This window comes from Montipora capricornis, chromosome 3 (assembly GCF_036669925.1).
Source record: "Montipora capricornis isolate CH-2021 chromosome 3, ASM3666992v2, whole genome shotgun sequence".
NCBI classification, from domain to species: Eukaryota; Metazoa; Cnidaria; class Anthozoa; order Scleractinia; family Acroporidae; genus Montipora; species Montipora capricornis.
In genome coordinates this window covers 55,737,958-55,755,457 of record NC_090885.1, presented here as the reverse complement: position 1 = coordinate 55,755,457, position 17,500 = coordinate 55,737,958, and the positions used below count along the sequence as shown (strand labels likewise).

Below are 17,500 nucleotides of genomic sequence, written 5' to 3'. Positions count from 1 at the left end.
ACTTAACAACCATTGGGGTTTTATAAAATACTCATGAAAAAATTTAAGCTACACTAAGTTCATCCACTCACCTCGAGGACCAATTTAATTACCAATATATTACACGAACTTGCTAATATATAATTGATGGGGTTTTGTTGATGTTTCCTTCTTTCAATTTCAACCTAGTTTCAAATAAAATGACCTAGCCTCATGGTGCAGAGTAGAGAACCAACAAATTCAACCCACATATGACGCCGAGTCTGGGAATCGAACCTGGACCACAATGGTGAGAGGCTAGTGCTCTCACTAATGCGCCATCTCTGCACCCCAGTTCCATATTTGAATTGGTTTGAAAAAAAAAAAACTTGTTTGAAAGAAATAAACCGGTTTGACAAAATTTAAACCGAAAATTAAATTAAACCACAACATCTACACCTTTGTGGACCAGTGAAACATTTGCATATTGCAGTGCCCACAAACAACACCTTCCTACGCTTCGCGTATCCACAAGTTAAAAGTTGTCATAGCTTATGCGCTGATCAAATCGAAACTTCAACAGTTAACTCTAACTCGAGGGCTAAAGCGCTTACAGCTGCCTCAAAAGTTCAATAGAAAATTAAAGTACTTTTACTTGCTTTAGAAAGCTCACAAAATTGTTGTTTTGTTGTTTCCTTCCAGTAAATTATTGGTGCTTTCTATAATCAAACTACGATCTAGATCACAAAGCTCAAACTGGTGTTCTCGTAAAACACGACTTTAAAATTATTTCAATAAGGCTGACAGATAGGGCTGACAAATGGTAGTATGAAGACTTGTTTATCTTAAAGATAAACGTACCAAGGAAACACAGAATAATCAAGTTGATTGGACTGTGGATCAATCGCGGTATTGCTACGTTCTTTCTTATTCGTGGTAGGAATTACTGATACCAAAAGCGCTAGCTGTCGGTTGGTTCTGAAATTATCGTAGCACCTGCTATATTCCTAGCGCCATCTGTTGTTTGTCATTGATAGAGTTCAGAGCAAGAATTTTTCGGAATATTTTAATGCATGCAAGTGTGCTTTCTTAGTCGGCGTAGGGCTTTTGTCAACTTAGGTGGAGTTTGACGCATGTCATTGTTGGGTAACATGATGTCGTTGTACCAGAAATTAAATTCAATATGACAATGGAAGGTGACACTGAAAATAGCTTGAAATTAACTGATGGTAGAAGAAATTGTTTTGCTGGCGGGAAATTGTTTTATGTTGATGGGTGTTTGATGGTCGCTCTCACAGAAAAGACTAACAGTTGTTTGCGTTTGTGGACTAGGGATTTCCTTCAAGGAAACTTGGTGTAAGCCAGGAAAGAGAGCCGACTCAAGAAAAAAAACCGAACATACAAAGAATAAGTTAAAGAGATTATAAGGCTACGGTAAGGTTAAATATTTTTTATACACACACACACAAAACACACAATGAAACTAACAACTATCAAAACGTTAACGTTTGAATCACCATGCATGCGCGTACATGGTGATATTGTGTATCGCGGTACTGTGATAATCCTTGCCGTCATCTCTCATACGGTGACTACCAACGTTAACATTTTGACCATGGCATGAATGAATTTTTATCTTTTTAGCCAAGTTACCCACATGTAGCAAAATAAAAATTATTTGATTGATAATTCTAAAATTTTAGAATCTCTTGTTGTAGTCGGTTTGAAACAAATCAACGAGGTAGTTTCTGCGCTTAAAACGTGTTGAAAATGTGTGGTCCTATTTTTTCGACAGGTGTATTGCAAGACGGAAAGTCCCAACATGGTGTTTTCTTCTTCTGTCTGCACTACGCTGCTTGTTTTGTATGGAACTGAAATGGCTGTAATATTAGCACTCAATTTTCTCACCATTCTTGTTTTCGTAAAGAATCGTTTTCTTCGTGAGCGTGGCATGTACTTGGTAATTAATCTGGCAGTTGCAGACATGTTAGTTGGGGCATTTGCGGTATCATGTACCTACCTTGCATTGGGAAAAACATGCAACATTTGGAAGGGACACTGTTCAATAGATCAAAGGTTTGGGGTTCTCGGTATGTTGCAGCATATGTTTGTCATCGCTTCCCTGACAAACCTCGCTATGATATCTATAGAAAGAGCGCATGCGACTTGTCGACCATTTGAACACCGCGTTATCACACAACGGGTTTATGGTACAGTCATCGCTGTCAGTTGGCTTCTGGCTTCCTTAATTGCAACTTCTTTGCAAGTCATCAGTCAAACCAGAAGAGACCTTTATTTTTACGTATGGAATTCATTTAATGCAATTTGTCTTTTTGTTATCTGTGTTTCTTACGTATCCATTGCTGTAAAAGTTTGTTGCGGCGTACGTCCTCAGCACCATAATCGTGCAGTCAGTAGAGAGAAAAAACTGACCAAGACATTGTTTATCGTGACTTTAGTATCTTTACTTTTATGGTTGCCTTATATAATATGCTCTTTTATGTACTTTTCAACCGACATTATAACTTCCCTTTCACGGTTAGCAATTCATTTGTTGTATGTTGCGTGTACCTTTCTCTACTTCGCAAACTCCTTTGTTAATTCCATTCTGTACGCAACCAGGATGCCAAATTTCAGAAGAGCTGCAATATCACTTTGTTGTCGGAACCGGCAAAGGCAGGTTGTGCCTTTTTTCTCTCCAAGGGAACTGTGAGAAGAACAAAGGGCAACTATAATATGAAAAACAACCGTAGAGAAATGAAATAATCTTCCAGTGGAAGATTGCAATGGAGAAGAAGTGTCCCCGCATCACCTGTTAAAGATAAGATAAAGATACTTTATTTAATGTGAAATATGCGCTTAGCTTAATCAGTTAGTTAACATGTAATCCACGATCCTAATATATTGTAAAAAGTAGAAGACTGAAAAATGTACAATAAATTAAAAGCTAAGGACTTAACAAAAAAGCGATAAGAGTGACAAAAACGACAGGCAGTTAGTTACTGATAATTTGTGCCCACTTTAGTTCTAATCTCATTCGCTAGCTCGTTGGAAGCCTGTAGGGACATGCGAGATAATCCCTGGTGGAGAAAAAAAAACTGTAAATGCGAGATAACAAACTAGAAATGCGAGATAGAAAATGCGAGATAAAAAGCTAGAAAATGCGAGATAAAGAAATTTAAAGGTTTTCTTTAAATCTAGAACCTACAATAGAAATTTTGAAAACGGGGAATGCCGAAATCTCCGGTATAAAGTTTTAATAGCAGCTTACATGTGCAATAAAAAGATCATCAACAGCAAACCTTCCAAATGCGTACTTCTTGACCTAAGATATTACAATTAACGCTTTAACCCAATGTCGCTTTTAAGACTGTGCAATAGTGCAACCGGTAAGCAAGATGGAGAAATAACTTTGCAGTCGGCTTGCCTCACCTGTCGACTTTTCCCCGGCCTATTTGCTGCCTTAGAGCCTGTTTTAGGGTAGTAACCGTGAAAAGCTTAAAGATAAATTTGTCGTCGAAAAAAAACTTATCTTTTAGGTTAAAACAAATTCAGTGGAAACTGACATTTTACTGATTTGTGATGTGATCGCAATTATTTATCTTTTGCGGCAGCGTTCTCTGTTTTGCGATGCTGATCACGATCCATATCTAGGATAGAGTATACAGCAGTTATCAATGTCCTGAATAGTCTTAAAATCAGATCTTGGCTAGAAAGCGCAAAAAGTAGCTCATATGAAGTTTGAATTAAGCAATGTAAAGCTGAAGAGTAAAATAAGCTTTTAAAACCATATTTTGCCGCGTATGTAATTTATTGCACAAAATTCAAGGGGAGTAAAGGGGGGCTTATTAGAGCGGTCTAAACAAGACTGAGGCTATCGCAGGTCACATAAGAGACGGGCCTTATTACAGCGTTTACGGTATGTCTCCTAAAGTGATGAATGCTCAGGATTCTGTTAAATGTGAGTATTCCGATTGAAAAAAAGTCATTACGATACCTATGGCGTCAACGAAAATCCACGGTGTAAGTATAATTGGATGGTCTCCTATCCCGATACCAACCAGCCCGACAGGTATTAACTTCAGTGAACGTTTATCGTGTGTGCGTCTCGAAGTTTTTTTAAATGTGGAGAAGAGCACCGAATCAAGTTGTTAGTTAGTATTGACCACTGTCATAACAAGCTGCATTTGGTGATTCACAAGTCTTTTTCATGTGTATTACTGTACTTTATTCACACGAAAAGTAGAGCTAATAACCCCAGCAATTTGCGTTTTAACTTGCTTTGAATTAAGAAGTGAACTCGAAAATGATAAACATGTTATTTTCGATGCCAGTGTTTCTCGATTCCTTTTATTTTCTTCGATGTTTCTGGGTTTAGTATTTTACTAGTAACCCGACATGTCCTCTCAGGGGGCTGTTATACGTAAATCAAAGAGATTGCACTTACTTATGATTCAGAGTCTAGCCAAGGGCACAGTATTTAAATCCTGTGACATGAGCCATAGTTTTCTGCGCTTATTGAAACCATCTCGAGAAGTACACTGATGCTAGTATCCTCAAAAGCGGCTGTCCAACGCGCTTCAATAATCCGAGATTACTACTACATGTACTTAAATAAACATAGACAGGGAATCCTCTAAGAAGCCATGGGGTTTGTAGTATGAAGATACCCCTGACTAGATCTAGCAAACGATAATTTACTTCTCTAAGAACCGTGCGCGTTACAGTTTGAGTTAAGGTCTTAGAATTTTACTAGGAAACATTTTGACTGCATACCAAGTATTTCTTAAAAGCGGTGTTAATTCCTAGTAAATTGTGGAGAGCTTAGATCCTTCGAGGCACGGAATGCCACAGTTTTGAACCATGGGATAATATAGTAAATTGCCTGAGGGTCCTACAGACACGAGGTTTATAGGACTCTGCGGACCTTAACTGTGAATTGCAGCTCCTGTTGTCAACTTACTTTCAAATGACCGCGGCATCAATTTACTGTGATAATTATACAAAAGAGGTCCAACTTAAGGTTATCCTCATCCCTTAAGCCCCATGGCTTCTTAGAGGATTCCCTGTCAATGGTTACTTAATTATCGTTCTTTCACAAACTGTTATACATAAACTCCTACATGTGAAGAGAAACAAGACACTTTTCCTTTTCACCTATATTTCGGCCGAGTTTACAGGCCGGCTTCATCAGGATGAATGACCGTTAGATGTGTATCGCACCACTAATTACCCCCGCAGGGTTTTGGACTCTGGGGGCAACCTAGAAGGCCCCCACGTAAAAGGGGAAAATTTGTAAATAGTTAGATATTACACAGGGGAAAGCAATCTCCATTTGCTCAACCGAGCGCGCAAGCTGGTATCGGTATTGCTTAACAGGGCGCGCAAGGTGGTATCGGTATTGTTCACCGAGTTTGCGAGGTATTCTGGGTAACTTGAGTCACAAGGCAGAAACTCACAGGGAGCACCGATATCGAAGGTTCAGCATAGCGATTGAAGGTGAATAATTTTCGAATATTAATAGCGATTCCATTTACTTTGAAAATCAAAGATTACAGTATCTGATAAAAAATCATATTACCCTGATCAGAAATCGATTTTTCAGGCACAGATCATAAACAGGGGCGACGATTTGTCAGACACTAATGAAATCAGAAATAGGGGCGACAGGCTCGGCCACAAACTAAAACCTCAGAAAGCAAAAGCATAGTCTCAGTTTCAACATTTTCAAACAATCTTAGATAATTTTTACAACAGTTATTTATATACAATAAAAATCAGCGATCCGAATATAATAATCGAGTTTTGTTCCTGTTTTATGGTATTGCAAGGTACCGTGGAAAGAACTAAATGGATCAAAAAGACGATGACGAACGATGACCACGAAATGTTGCCTTCTAGTCATTAAATGTTCCTGTTCCTGTTTTACTATGATATTTCAAGGCATTTTCCAAAATTATGTAAATTTGTTTACAATTGATAGCGTATCAAGTAAACGTTGATAGAAATTAAAAATAAATGCTGTTTGTTATTGCTCATTCTTTCCTTGCATCTTTCACTTTCATTTACCTACCTGATTACATGTAAAATAATATGAAGACATCACAGTGTGCAGCTCACACCTCAACTGCCGTCTGCATTATATTAGGCGGGAGCAGATGTAATGAAAAATATTACTAGGTACAAGTTTAGATATGCAACTCAAAAGCGCGCGCGCTACAACACCATGCAAATCCACAAGGCCTGCGCAAACCGACAAAAAAGACCAAAATATTGATCAGTGATTTCGTTCCCTGTTAGATCTACTTCATGAAAGAAGTCTGATTAAAGAAAAAGTCAATATTATTCAGTCCTTGGAGCTTAATACTTTTAACCTCTATGCCCATGAAAACAATAAGGGTTTATCACAGACACAAAAAACAATACCATTTCGTTTTCCCGCGCAGGCGTTTGTATGCGTTGACTGCCGATTCAGCAATCTTCTCTACCTATCAAACTGCCTATGGAGCGTGATCAGCATCGCAAGACAGAGAACGCTGCTGCAAAAGATAAATAATTGCGATTACATCACAAATCAGTAAAATGTCCGGTTTCCACTGAATTTGTGTTAACCTAAAAGACGACAAATTTATCTTTAAAGTGGTACTATGACGAAAATCACATCTTTTCTATCTAAGCCATTTTGAAACATAAACAAGTAGTCTGCGTTAGTTGAAAAATGCTGTTTGTTTTTTTCAAATATCTCTTTTCGTTCCAGAGATATTCGAGTTTTTGAAATATGCAAATTAGCCAAGTGATGACGTCATACACTCAACCAAATTTTGTTCAAATATGATAAAAAGAGATATCTCAGGCAATTTGAATCAGAATTTTTTGATTTTTTGCAGTAAGATTTTACTAAATGTTCTCCACAATATGAGCTTAACAGTTCTGTTACCATGGCATCATATTGGGTTCCAGACCTCCCCCATATTAAAAGCTTTTCTGGCCACCTTTGAGCTTTGGCGTTCCATTTTGATATTTGCTAACAGCACTTCATATGCATGATCCAGCAAGCATATAGATATGTTAGCTCGAATTTGTGGCCTTGTTTTAACATTTTTCAAGCTGAGAATCACTAACATATTGAAATCATGTGGGTGGGGACTGGAAAAGAGTGAGTTGCCATAGGAACAGAATTAGTTAGTAGCATCCTCAGCCAACAAGATGTAACTTACCGGTAAGTGACAAACACATGGCTCATTACCATGTTCGTTGCTGCGTGAAAGCTCATGTCCGACTTGTTGTTTTGCTCCGCTTCAAAACAAATCTTCCAGCGAAACCACTCAAATGAAATGAGTTTGATTTGGATAAAAATGCTCAACCATTACCATTTTATTGGATTTACAAGAGGACTCGCTTTCAAAAAAGGGGCAAACAGGTGAATTTGGAATAGACTAATTTCAATATATTAGAGTTCAGTCCAAAACAAAAGGCACCATGTCGAGGCTCTGGGGAATAAAATTAACTGACACAAATCCTTATATTTATTTGGCAGAGCCTCAATATGATGTCTTTTGTTTAGGACTGAATTTTAATTTATGCCTCTCAATATAAACGAGGTTGAGTGAGTCGCCAAACTGTTGAGCTCGGTTTGCGGGGCGGAGAAAAACAGACAGGCCACTTGGAGAAATCTGGCTATGTGCCTTAGCACATAGCCGGTTTAATAAAAATGAAAATATTACATCACAAACTTAAAGAATTGATCGCACGCCTAGCAAAGGTGGGGATCTGAAAGCGCACCACAGAAGTAAACTGATAAAAAGAAAGAAAGAAAGAAATAGTGGAACCTGGCAATGGGGAGGAGGAGAATAACTTCAAAAGAATGTGCCAATGCTCTGGAAACTTTTCAACTTAACAAAGCCCCAGGAAATGACGGAATTCCAATTGAATTTTATAAAAAAATTTTGGTCGCTCGTTAGTGAGCCTTTCATTAGGTGTGCGAATGAGTGTTTTGAAAAAGGAGAAATGTCAAGTTCCCAGAAACAAGCAGTAATTACTCTCATTGAAAAGAAAGGAAAAGACCGCTCCTTTTTAGAAAATTGGAGGCCAATCTCTCTTGTTAATGATGATGCGAAAATTATGTCTAAGGTTTTAGCCACTAGGATAAAAAATGTTTTACCAGATATCATCCATCATAACCAAAGTGGCTTTGTTAAGGACCGCTATATAGGAGAAACTGTACGATCAATCTTTGATTTAATGGATTTTACTCTTAATGAAAACATCCCAAGGCTAATGATTTTTATAGACTTCCATAAAGCATTCGATAGTGTAGAGTGGAATTATCTCGTTACCTGCCGGGACGCTTTTCGTTTTGGTCCCGATTTTATCCGATGGGTTATCCGATGGGTTATCCGATGGGTTTGTTAAGAATATACAAAGTTGTGTTATAAATAATGGTCTTACAACAGGCTATTTTCCTTTGGAAAGAGAAGTAAGACAGGGGATCCCTTGTCTCCTTATTTATTTGTTTGTGTAGTTGAAACCCTTGCCAAAGCAATTCGACAAAATACCGCGATGAAAGGCATCTTGATTGGTAAAGAGGAAACAAAGCTTCTCCAATACGCTGATGACACGACAGCAGTTCTATCAGATCGAGATTCGGCGCATGCCCTTTTCAACCTCCTGGATGTCTTCAGGAAACTGTCAGGTCTTAAGATAAATACATCTAAAACTGAAGGAATGTGGGTTGGCTCCTTAAGATATAATGTTTCAAAACCCTTTGGTATTAAATGGAGCGGCGAACTAATCAAAGCCCCTGGGGTGTACTATTCTTATGATACTAAATTATTGCATGAAAAGAATTTTATCGAGAGGCTGGACAGCGTCAAAAAGCTTGTAAATATCTGGTCTTCAAGAGGTCTTTCTGTTTATGGGAGAGTGACAGTTATTAGGTCCTTAATCATTCCTAAATTTGTCAATATTTTGTCGCTTCTGCCGGCTCCAAAGGAAATCGTCCAAGAATTGAACCGAATATTATTTAAATTTCTGCGGAAAGGTACGGATAAAGTAACAATACTGTCCACGATAAATGAATACGGCTAGCCTGGCTGAAAAGCTACCTACAAGTTTTATTGAAGCGTCACGGAGGTCTCCTTTTATTTTATTGCAATTACGATATCAAAGACTATTTTGTTCCTTCCCTCTTTTATTCCGAGTTACTTCAGTGGTGGTCGGAATTCCGGGACGTTTATGATACTACAAAAAAAGAATGGCAATTATAGTGTGGAATAACAAAGAGATACGAATAAACAACAAGCCTATCTTCTATCGAACTCTTTTTGAAAACGGCATAACTTTTGTAAACGATCTTTTATTCGACACAGATACCACAAACTCTTTCAAGTTTATTTCAAGCGAAATAAGAAATACTAATTTTTTAACTTGGGCGGGACTTCGCCACTCCGTTCCATTACACCTAAAAACCAAGGAAAGCACTCCTTCTGAAATTTCTTTTTTGGTAACGATAGAGGGCAAAGACTTTGATGTGTTAAAAAAGAAATCTAAGGACTATTACACATTAATAAACAACTCAAAAGCCAAGCTTCCAAATAATTCTCAACATCTGAGGAAAACTTTTAATTTGTCAGAAGATCACTTGAAAAAGGTTTTCTGGCTACCGCATAAGGTGTCCTTTGAACCATACATAAAAGCATTTCAGTATAAAGTCCTTAACTCAATACTATTTACTAATACAAAGTTATTTAAGATAAGTTACATCTCAGAGGATGTAAATGTTCGTTTTGTAACTCAGAACCCGAAGCTCTACACCATCTCTTTTTTCATTGTAGCCTTGTGCAACCTTTTTGGAAAGATTTCGAATATTGCTTCTTCCTACTGACCAGAGAATTCGTCCACCTTACTTTGCAAGATGTCATGATTGGTATTCTTTACGCAAATTGCCCTTTACTAAACTATACTAGTCGCTAAATCATATATATGGGATTGCAGAAGAAATGTGTCTCCTCCTGTTATAAACGCCTTTAATCTAAAGGCAAAAATTAAGTATGAAACGGAAAAGATTATATGTGTAAATACTAGTAACATGGACAAATTTAATAAGAAGTGGGATTTGTGCATGGGCTCTGAACTTAACCCGTAACCCGTAATATGTTTTTGAAGTGTGTTCTTAGAACTGTACGTATTTGGCTGTACATGGAATCCCTTTTTTCTTTCCTTTTTTTTTTCATAATATTTAGATAGGCATTAGATAAGTATTGTAATGAAGTGTTAGTAAATGCAGTATTGTAAGTAGTGTAATTTGATGTTTTAGAATCGTATTTAATTAATGTATGTATATGTAAAATAATAATAATAATAATAATAAAAATAATAATAAATAAAAATAAATAATAAAAATAAATTTAAAAAAAAAATGGGGAGCAGGAGGGTGGAAAAGTTTGACAACCAGATCCGTCGAGCTTGAAAAGCGAATGAATATTTACCGCGCTTTCTCGGAATGCAACAAATTCCCTATAGGGGATACTTATTAATTACTCCTTCCCAGGAATGAGCGCGTCACACTTTGCTGAGTGCATAATTATGCATGCATTATAAATTTTAATTATTGAGATGCATAAAACTTTTATTGGCAAGCCAACAACACCTATATCGAAGTTGGTCTATTGACTTGGATTTGTACACCTATAATTGTTGTTACCTGCCACTGGGTATAATTGAACCACATGTGAGTTTTGTTATAACTTTCAAGAAACTTGAAAGACTAAGAACTTTTTACAATAACTGCAAAATTCTCGCTTGCTCATTGACTAATTTTTATTGTCAATAAGAGGACAGACGCATAAATTATGATATTGACGCGATATTGCTCGCGTCAGATTGTATAAAATTGAAGTTTCTCGAATTCCCTTTACCCCTGGAAAAACACTGCGGTTGCGTCGCTCACAGACAGGAGAAAGGAAGTTGTCGACAACAAGGCAGCCGGGTTTGTTATCCTGGCAACTAAAGTAGTTTTCCTTTTCAAAAGAAAATATTCAAATTGTCAATGACAAACTTTGTTGTCGAAGGCTTGATTTTTCGCTATTTGCAGTGTACAATTGCCGTGCAACAAGACCAATCCCTATTGTTTGCAAGGGTCTCACGTCTTACCGGCTCCAATCCTGACACTTACTAAAGGAAAATCTCGCTTAAACTATATTTTTATCTGAAACTACATTTACTAAGCTTTCTTCTGGTGTATAGTTTGTTAGGAGTTTATTGAAACTAGCGCGCGTACGAACAATTTCCCGAAGGACTCCCACGAAGGTGGGAAGTAACCTTAACTGGTGACCAGGGGATTTCTTGTGTCTACATTTGGCAGGAATTTTGTTATTGATCCGGTCCGAGTTTTGTCGATCCGATCCGATCCGGTCCGATCCTGGGTTTTCCAAATTCAGTCTCCAAGTTAGCCATAGCACTCACCTGGAACATTCGAAGTCCAATTGGCCTTAATCACACGGCAGCCATGTTGAGCCGGTCCCGAGTACGGTAGCCCGTAAGGGACATGGGATTTCGTAATCAGTTTTCCTGCCTCAAATTTCAAACTTGAAATTTTGAGTTTAGAAACTAGAAATTTCGAGTTTACAAACTCGAAATTTTGAGTTTACAAACTCGACATTTTGAGTTCACAAACTCGAAATTTTGAGTTTACAAACCGGTCAGAGTAAAATACAAAGGCGTAAAATGCAGATCAAAGTTATAACTGTTGAGAAAGCCCAAACCCTTCAGAAGTGCTAACCTTAGGCTTAATTAAGCACAAAGCAATATATAGGCTTAACTGTTAGCTCTTCTAAATGGTTTGGTCTTTTTCAATAGTTACATTACAACCTAAGTCTGCAGTCTGCATTTTACACTGTCAAGTTTACAAACTCGAAATTTCAAGTTTGTGAACGCCAAATTTCGAGTTACGGAGTTGCACGAAATTCCGAGTTACGGAAACTCAAAATTTCGAGTTTGTAAACACAAAATTTCGAGTTTCTAAACTCAAAATTTCGAGTTTCTAAACTCAAAATTTTAAGTTTGAAATTTGAAACAGGAAAACCGATCACGAAATATCACGTCCCTTACGGGCCACCGTACTCGGGGGATTGAAATCTTTTGTTTTTGCGCACCGCAACTCGTTCCCAAACATTTCAACTTGAGGCTCGGGGTAAGAAATCTATTGTCTGTGGCCAATGTGGCCGCTGCGCGAATAAGGACCATTGAAGCCACTTACAATCATTTGAAATCGTCCTGTGAAAAAGGTGCACACAAAACGGTAGACTTGCCTCAAGTCGCCCTCTCGAAACTCTTCGATTGAGAAATAAAAGCGAGCGAAGCGGGGTGTATCGAAAACTAAGAACCTAAGACCCCAAAAACTGGTAAAAATTAACCCCAAACCCTCATTTGGCTAACACTAGGCCTAAAGTATGTTTTTTTTAGTTACCTCAAGCGAAGTTTAAGTCCTTCGCTTGCTACAACTTGTTTCAAAGTGAAAGCTGGGTGATCCAGGGCTACTACGTGGTTTGAGCCTCGCACAAAACGAGAGCGCACAAAACATCCCGAGAGCTGTCTTAAAACTGTTGTCTAGGCCTAATTAGGCCTAACGTTAGCTTTTATGCATGTTTAGGATACTTTCTGTATTCTTACTAGGCCAAAACAAAAGTTTTAAGACAGCTCTCAGGACGTTGTGTGCGCTTTCGTTTCGTGCGAGGCTTACACCATATTTAACTGAGTAACCACTTTCCGCGAGTGGCCGTGCATCTTCATTTCCCGTCGGATGTATATATTGACCCTGTGACACTCTAGGCCTCAGAACCAACGTTAAACCTAGGCTTAGCCAAATTGAGGGTTTTCGGTTACTTTTTTCGAGTTTTCGGGGTCTTAAGGTCTTAGAGTCTGCGTTTTCGAGACACACCACGAAGCGAGCTTGAAGTTAGGTCGCGCAGCGACCGAACGAGCGACGAAGTCGCGAATGAGCGACTTGTTTCGCCTGCAGGGATTCGAATCATAATTATAAATTCACGCGGGAAAAATGATTGACATATAGTATTTCATGGGTCATGGATTTTGCTGGATTCTCACAGTATAAAAATAAATAAGTTATTAACACTGCATTGGAAAGTTGTGTATTCCATAGATCTTAAAAAGTAAGGAATTTCTAAGAGTTACGAGAGAGCGACTTGCCAAGTTTTGTCCGTAAATAAACTTAAGCTTAAATAAAATTACTCAAATTTATGATGAGTTCAGTCCATAAGGCTACCCCCTCTTTTTTTCGTTTAGCTTTGAATGCGTTTCCTGATATTGAGTCGGTCGGTCGGTGTCGCGTACCCAGTGCAGCGGACACGGGATGTTGTGCACTGGAGATCGGGAAGTGTCAACCACAGTATAGAACTCAACAGCACAAGCTGACTCAACAGCGTTTAATTTGAACACCAACTCGTCTGAATTATTGTACACATGCGGTGAAAACTAAAAGGGGAAATTACAATGCACCAGATCAAAAAAAAGGGGCTAAGACTAATCACAAAAGAAACAAGTTGAAAGCAAAACGAAAGCTACATATAATAGGCCGAAACTTACGTCTGATCCTGTTTAAAGGGCTAAAAAAACTCCAACGTTACGTAACTCCGAAAAAGATAAAACTGCTCTGAAAACTCCAGTGTTGCTCCGAAGATCTCCTAACTCCAACTCCACAAAAACTTAAGGGGCGTTCTCTGATAAGGGTACAATTCACGTGTACAGTTGTAAAACCGGTTAAAAAACACGGGAATGGCTAGTTATATAATTGATTCAAACTGTGAACAACAGTACATGAAGACAGGGGCGTAAAACTCGATAAATGAAACAGAACAGAAACGTATCTTATCCAAGTCAGAACAAAAGCTTAATTACGTAATCAAGTTCTCTTCGATTCAATGTTCATTGTTCATCACACTCCTCGCCCAAGGATTCTTATCCTTGCTACTCATATTGTCATGGCGTTTACTGCTAGTCTGGATCAGCTGTGTCGGTCAGGAGTAGAACCAGCTCCTTAATCGGTCTAAGGTACGTTTTCCTTTCTCCGGCTCTGACAACGTTTACTTTGACTTTCCTCACTCTGCCGTCATCGCTCCTCAGGACTTCCAACACTCGTCCCAGTGGCCAATCGTTACGGTGTTGTGATTCGTCTCGCACGAGAACGATATCTCCTACACAGAGGTCTCGCCGCGTCTCCACCCACTTTTGTCGCGGCTGTAGGTTCTGCAAGTACTCTCTCCTCCACCTGGTCCAAAATTGTTCCGCAAGGAACTGGACTCGTCTCCATCGACGGCGCGCGTAGATATCCGTCCGCACGAACTGACCTGGAGGGGGTCCGGGTGGACGTGTCTTCATAGTAAGTAACATCGCGGGAGACAGAGGCTGCGGGTCATCTGTGTCGGACGGCAGTGCTGCTATCGGCCTGGCGTTCACAATGGCTACAACTTCAGCCATCAGAGTCACCAGCAATTCGTGTGTAAGCTGACTCTGACCTAACTCAGCGAACATAGCATCCAATACACGGCGAATTGTATTAATCTGCCTCTCCCACACACCGCCAAAATGTGATGCATGGGGAGGGTTAAACTCCCACTTGCAACCGCACTCCGTTACGAACTTCTCCACTTTCTTCTCATCTAACTCGGATGCCGCTGCGTCAAGCTCCGTCTTAGCTCCAACGAAATTTGTACCCCGGTCGCACCTGAGGAGTTTAGCGTGGCCTCGTAGTGCGAAGAACCTCCTCAATGCACAGATAAAGGCACTGGAGTCCATAGCTTCCAAGATTTCGATGTGGATGGCTCTGCTGCTCAGGCACGTGAACGCTAGGCCCCAACGCTTGGCGTTTACTCCTCCTCTTCTAGTCTTACGCGTTTGCACCGCCCAGGGGCCAAAGACATCAAATCCTACGTTGGTAAAGGGGGGACAGACTTCAGTTCTATCTAGCGGGAGGTCGGCCATACGCTGTTCTAGGTGTGGTCCTCTCAGCTTCTTACAAAGGACGCAGGCTCCGATGACCTTCGTGACTACGTCATGACCCCCAATAAGCCAGAATCCTGCTTGTCTAATTGCACCTCCGGTAATCTGTCTCCCTTGGTGGTGTACTTCATGATGATAGTGTTTAGCTATTAGCTGTGAGACATAGTGACGCTTCGGTAGTATGATCGGGTGCTTCTCATTATACTCCATCCGAGCTCTCCTTAATCTGCCTCCGACGCGGAGGATCCCGTGGCTGTCTAGAAAGGGATCGAGACGGTACAGCTGCGAGCCTTTGAGAGCCTTCTTGGCGCTACTTTGGATCTCTCTCGGTAGCTCAGGTTCTCTTCTGGTGTCGCTTAACAACCCGCTGAACGCTTCTCTCTGCGTGCAGCTGATTATGACGCGCAGGGCTTGATCCCATTCGAGTACCACTTTCGAATCGGTGTAGTATATCACATCAGAAATGTTCAGATCGATTTCTTTTATAACTCTCTGGGCTGCTTGAACAGCTAAGACCGCTCCGCACAGTTCTAGACGCGGTATACTCGTCGGATTTAACGGGGCGACTCTTGCTTGGCCGTAGACGAGAGCTGTAGTCACTTCATTTGCTTCGTTGAACTGACAAAGGTAGACTGCGGCTCCAATAGCGTCCTGGCTTGCGTCGGAAAAGGCGTGTAGCTCCGCTCTTGTCACGCTGCCGAAATCTTTAGGGCGGTAACAGCGAGGCACGGAAGGTTCTGCAACTCTACGAGAGAGTCTCTCCAACGCGTCCACCGATTTATCATCGTGGTAGGCAGAGGGTCGTCCCAGGCCAGGGGGGTATTGTTCTCCTTTGTCCGTTCTCCCATATGGACAAGCTGCTGCAGTATTTTTCTCCCTTCGAGCATAACAGGTACTGCGAGGCCAAGCAGGTCGTACACAGAGTTGACGATGGACAATACTCCTCTCCTTGTGAATGGCTTTTCCGGCAAGGATACCTTAAAGGTGAAGGCGTCTGTCTCCAGGTCCCAGAATACCCCGAGTGAGCGTTGAGCTGGCAAGCTGTCGTGGCGTAAATCCAGGTCACGCACGTCCTTTGCTCGGTCTTCGGCCGGGAAGGCTTTCATGACTTCCACAGAGTTAGAAACTACTTTGTGAAGTCGAAGGTTAGCTGTGGCTAGGGTGGCTTGTGCACTCTTAACCAGGTCTGTCGCTCCTTGAATAGATGAAAGCGAGGTCAAACCATCATCGACGTAAAAGTTACGGCAAATGAACTTTTTGGCCTCCTCGCCGTCAATGGCTGTTCTGCGTAGGCCGTAGGTAGCGACTGCGGGACTAGGTCCATTGCCAAATAGGCGTACATTCAACCGATATTCTATGATGGGCTTTGACGGATCGTTACTCTCGAACCATAGGAAACGAAGGAAGTCTCTATGTGGTGGGTCAACGTAGAATGAATGAAACATTTGCTCGACGTCGCACATCACTGCTATATTCTCCTTGCGAAAGCGCATGAGGACTCCAATAAGGTTGTTCATCAGGTCAGGGCCTGATAAAAGTACTTTGTTCAATGAAATTCTACCAAACTCGCAACTGGAATCGAATACGACGCGAATGGTGCGCTTTGTATTGTGATAAGTCGCAAAATGCGGTAAGTACCAGGAACGACCGGGAGGAGACGGGACTTCTTTACTTGGGATAGCTGAGGCGTGGCCTTTGTCGATTATTTTTCCCATAAACTCCAGATAGTCTGCTTTCATTTCGGGTTTCCTGGCAAATGTCTTGAGAGGCCCTTGTAGGCGCTGCATTACTTGATCTCGATTGTTTGGCATAGTCTGGCGCTCGTTACGGAACGGTAGGGGCATCTCCCAGTTTCCCTTTGCGTTCTTGTGTATACCCCTATCCAGTATCTCTAGAAACTTGCGGTCCTCGCGGGAGAGACCAGGCTCGTTATCATCTCGTGTCTTCCTAAATATGTCGTCAGTGGCACGCTCCAAGATGGGGTCTGTAACCTTGATCTGGTTGGGGCAAGGTACTAGCTCGTAAATTCTGCTTCCGGTGTCAGGTTCTTTCTCCGTAACAGTGGACAGGCTGGTGAGGCGAGTGAGGACGTGTGCGGGACGACTGGCGAAGTCAAGGCACATCTGACCACTGATGGTCCAGCCGAGGGCCAGTCGCTGGGCCCAGGGGGCTCCTTTCGGGCCATTTCTGAACTCCCTGACTTTTAAAAACTCTGGTGCGTCTCGGCCAAGTAGGAAGTGAATCTTAGCTGTCTCGTTTATGGGAGGTATCTCGTGCGCTATGGCCTTTAGGTGTGGGAAACTCCTCGCCATGTCTGGGGTGGGGATTCCGCTCTTGTCTTGTGGGATGATATCGCACTCGGTGAGGGTCAGCGCGGCGAACTCTGCTCCGCTAAGTGAACGTACTGTAATGCCTGCCACCCTTCGACCATACTTCTCGTCTTTCTCGCCGCTGCACGTGGACAAGAAGTATTTTTCTAAGGGTCCGTCCGCTCCAAGGTCGTCGGCTAGTTTACTAGTGACGAGGG

The 17,500-nt window shown here is 40.9% G+C and overlaps 1 protein-coding gene and 1 long non-coding RNA gene across 2 annotated transcripts in view; one reads left to right on the top strand and one right to left on the bottom strand.

The window, feature by feature from the left end:
* LOC138041496 (uncharacterized) overlaps positions 1 to 1,775 on the top strand; it is a 9,709-nt gene extending 7,934 nt beyond the window's left edge. Inside the window, exons 2-3 of the long non-coding RNA XR_011130842.1 lie at positions 1,291 to 1,392; positions 1,754 to 1,775. This is a non-coding gene — a long non-coding RNA (uncharacterized lncRNA). The remainder of the gene's footprint in view (positions 1 to 1,290; positions 1,393 to 1,753) is intronic.
* Positions 1,776 to 13,968: 12,193 nt separating this feature from the next.
* LOC138040603 (uncharacterized) lies at positions 13,969 to 16,688 on the bottom strand. Its single transcript, XM_068886297.1, has 2 exons — positions 15,892 to 16,688; positions 13,969 to 15,850 (listed from the first exon to the last, which is right to left on the bottom strand). The coding sequence occupies exons 1-2, from the start codon at positions 16,686 to 16,688 to the stop codon at positions 13,969 to 13,971; spliced, it is 2,679 nt and encodes an 892-aa protein (XP_068742398.1).
* Positions 16,689 to 17,500: the final 812 nt, after the last annotated feature.

Coding starts and splice junctions, on each gene's coding strand:
- LOC138040603 (XM_068886297.1), bottom strand. CDS start 16,688: ATGGGAAAAATAATCGACAAAGGCCACGCCTCAGCTATCCCAAGTAAA. Junction 15,851..15,891: donor TTGTCCATCGTCAACTCTGT/GTACGACCTGCT, acceptor TTATGCTCGAAG/GGAGAAAAATACTGCAGCAG.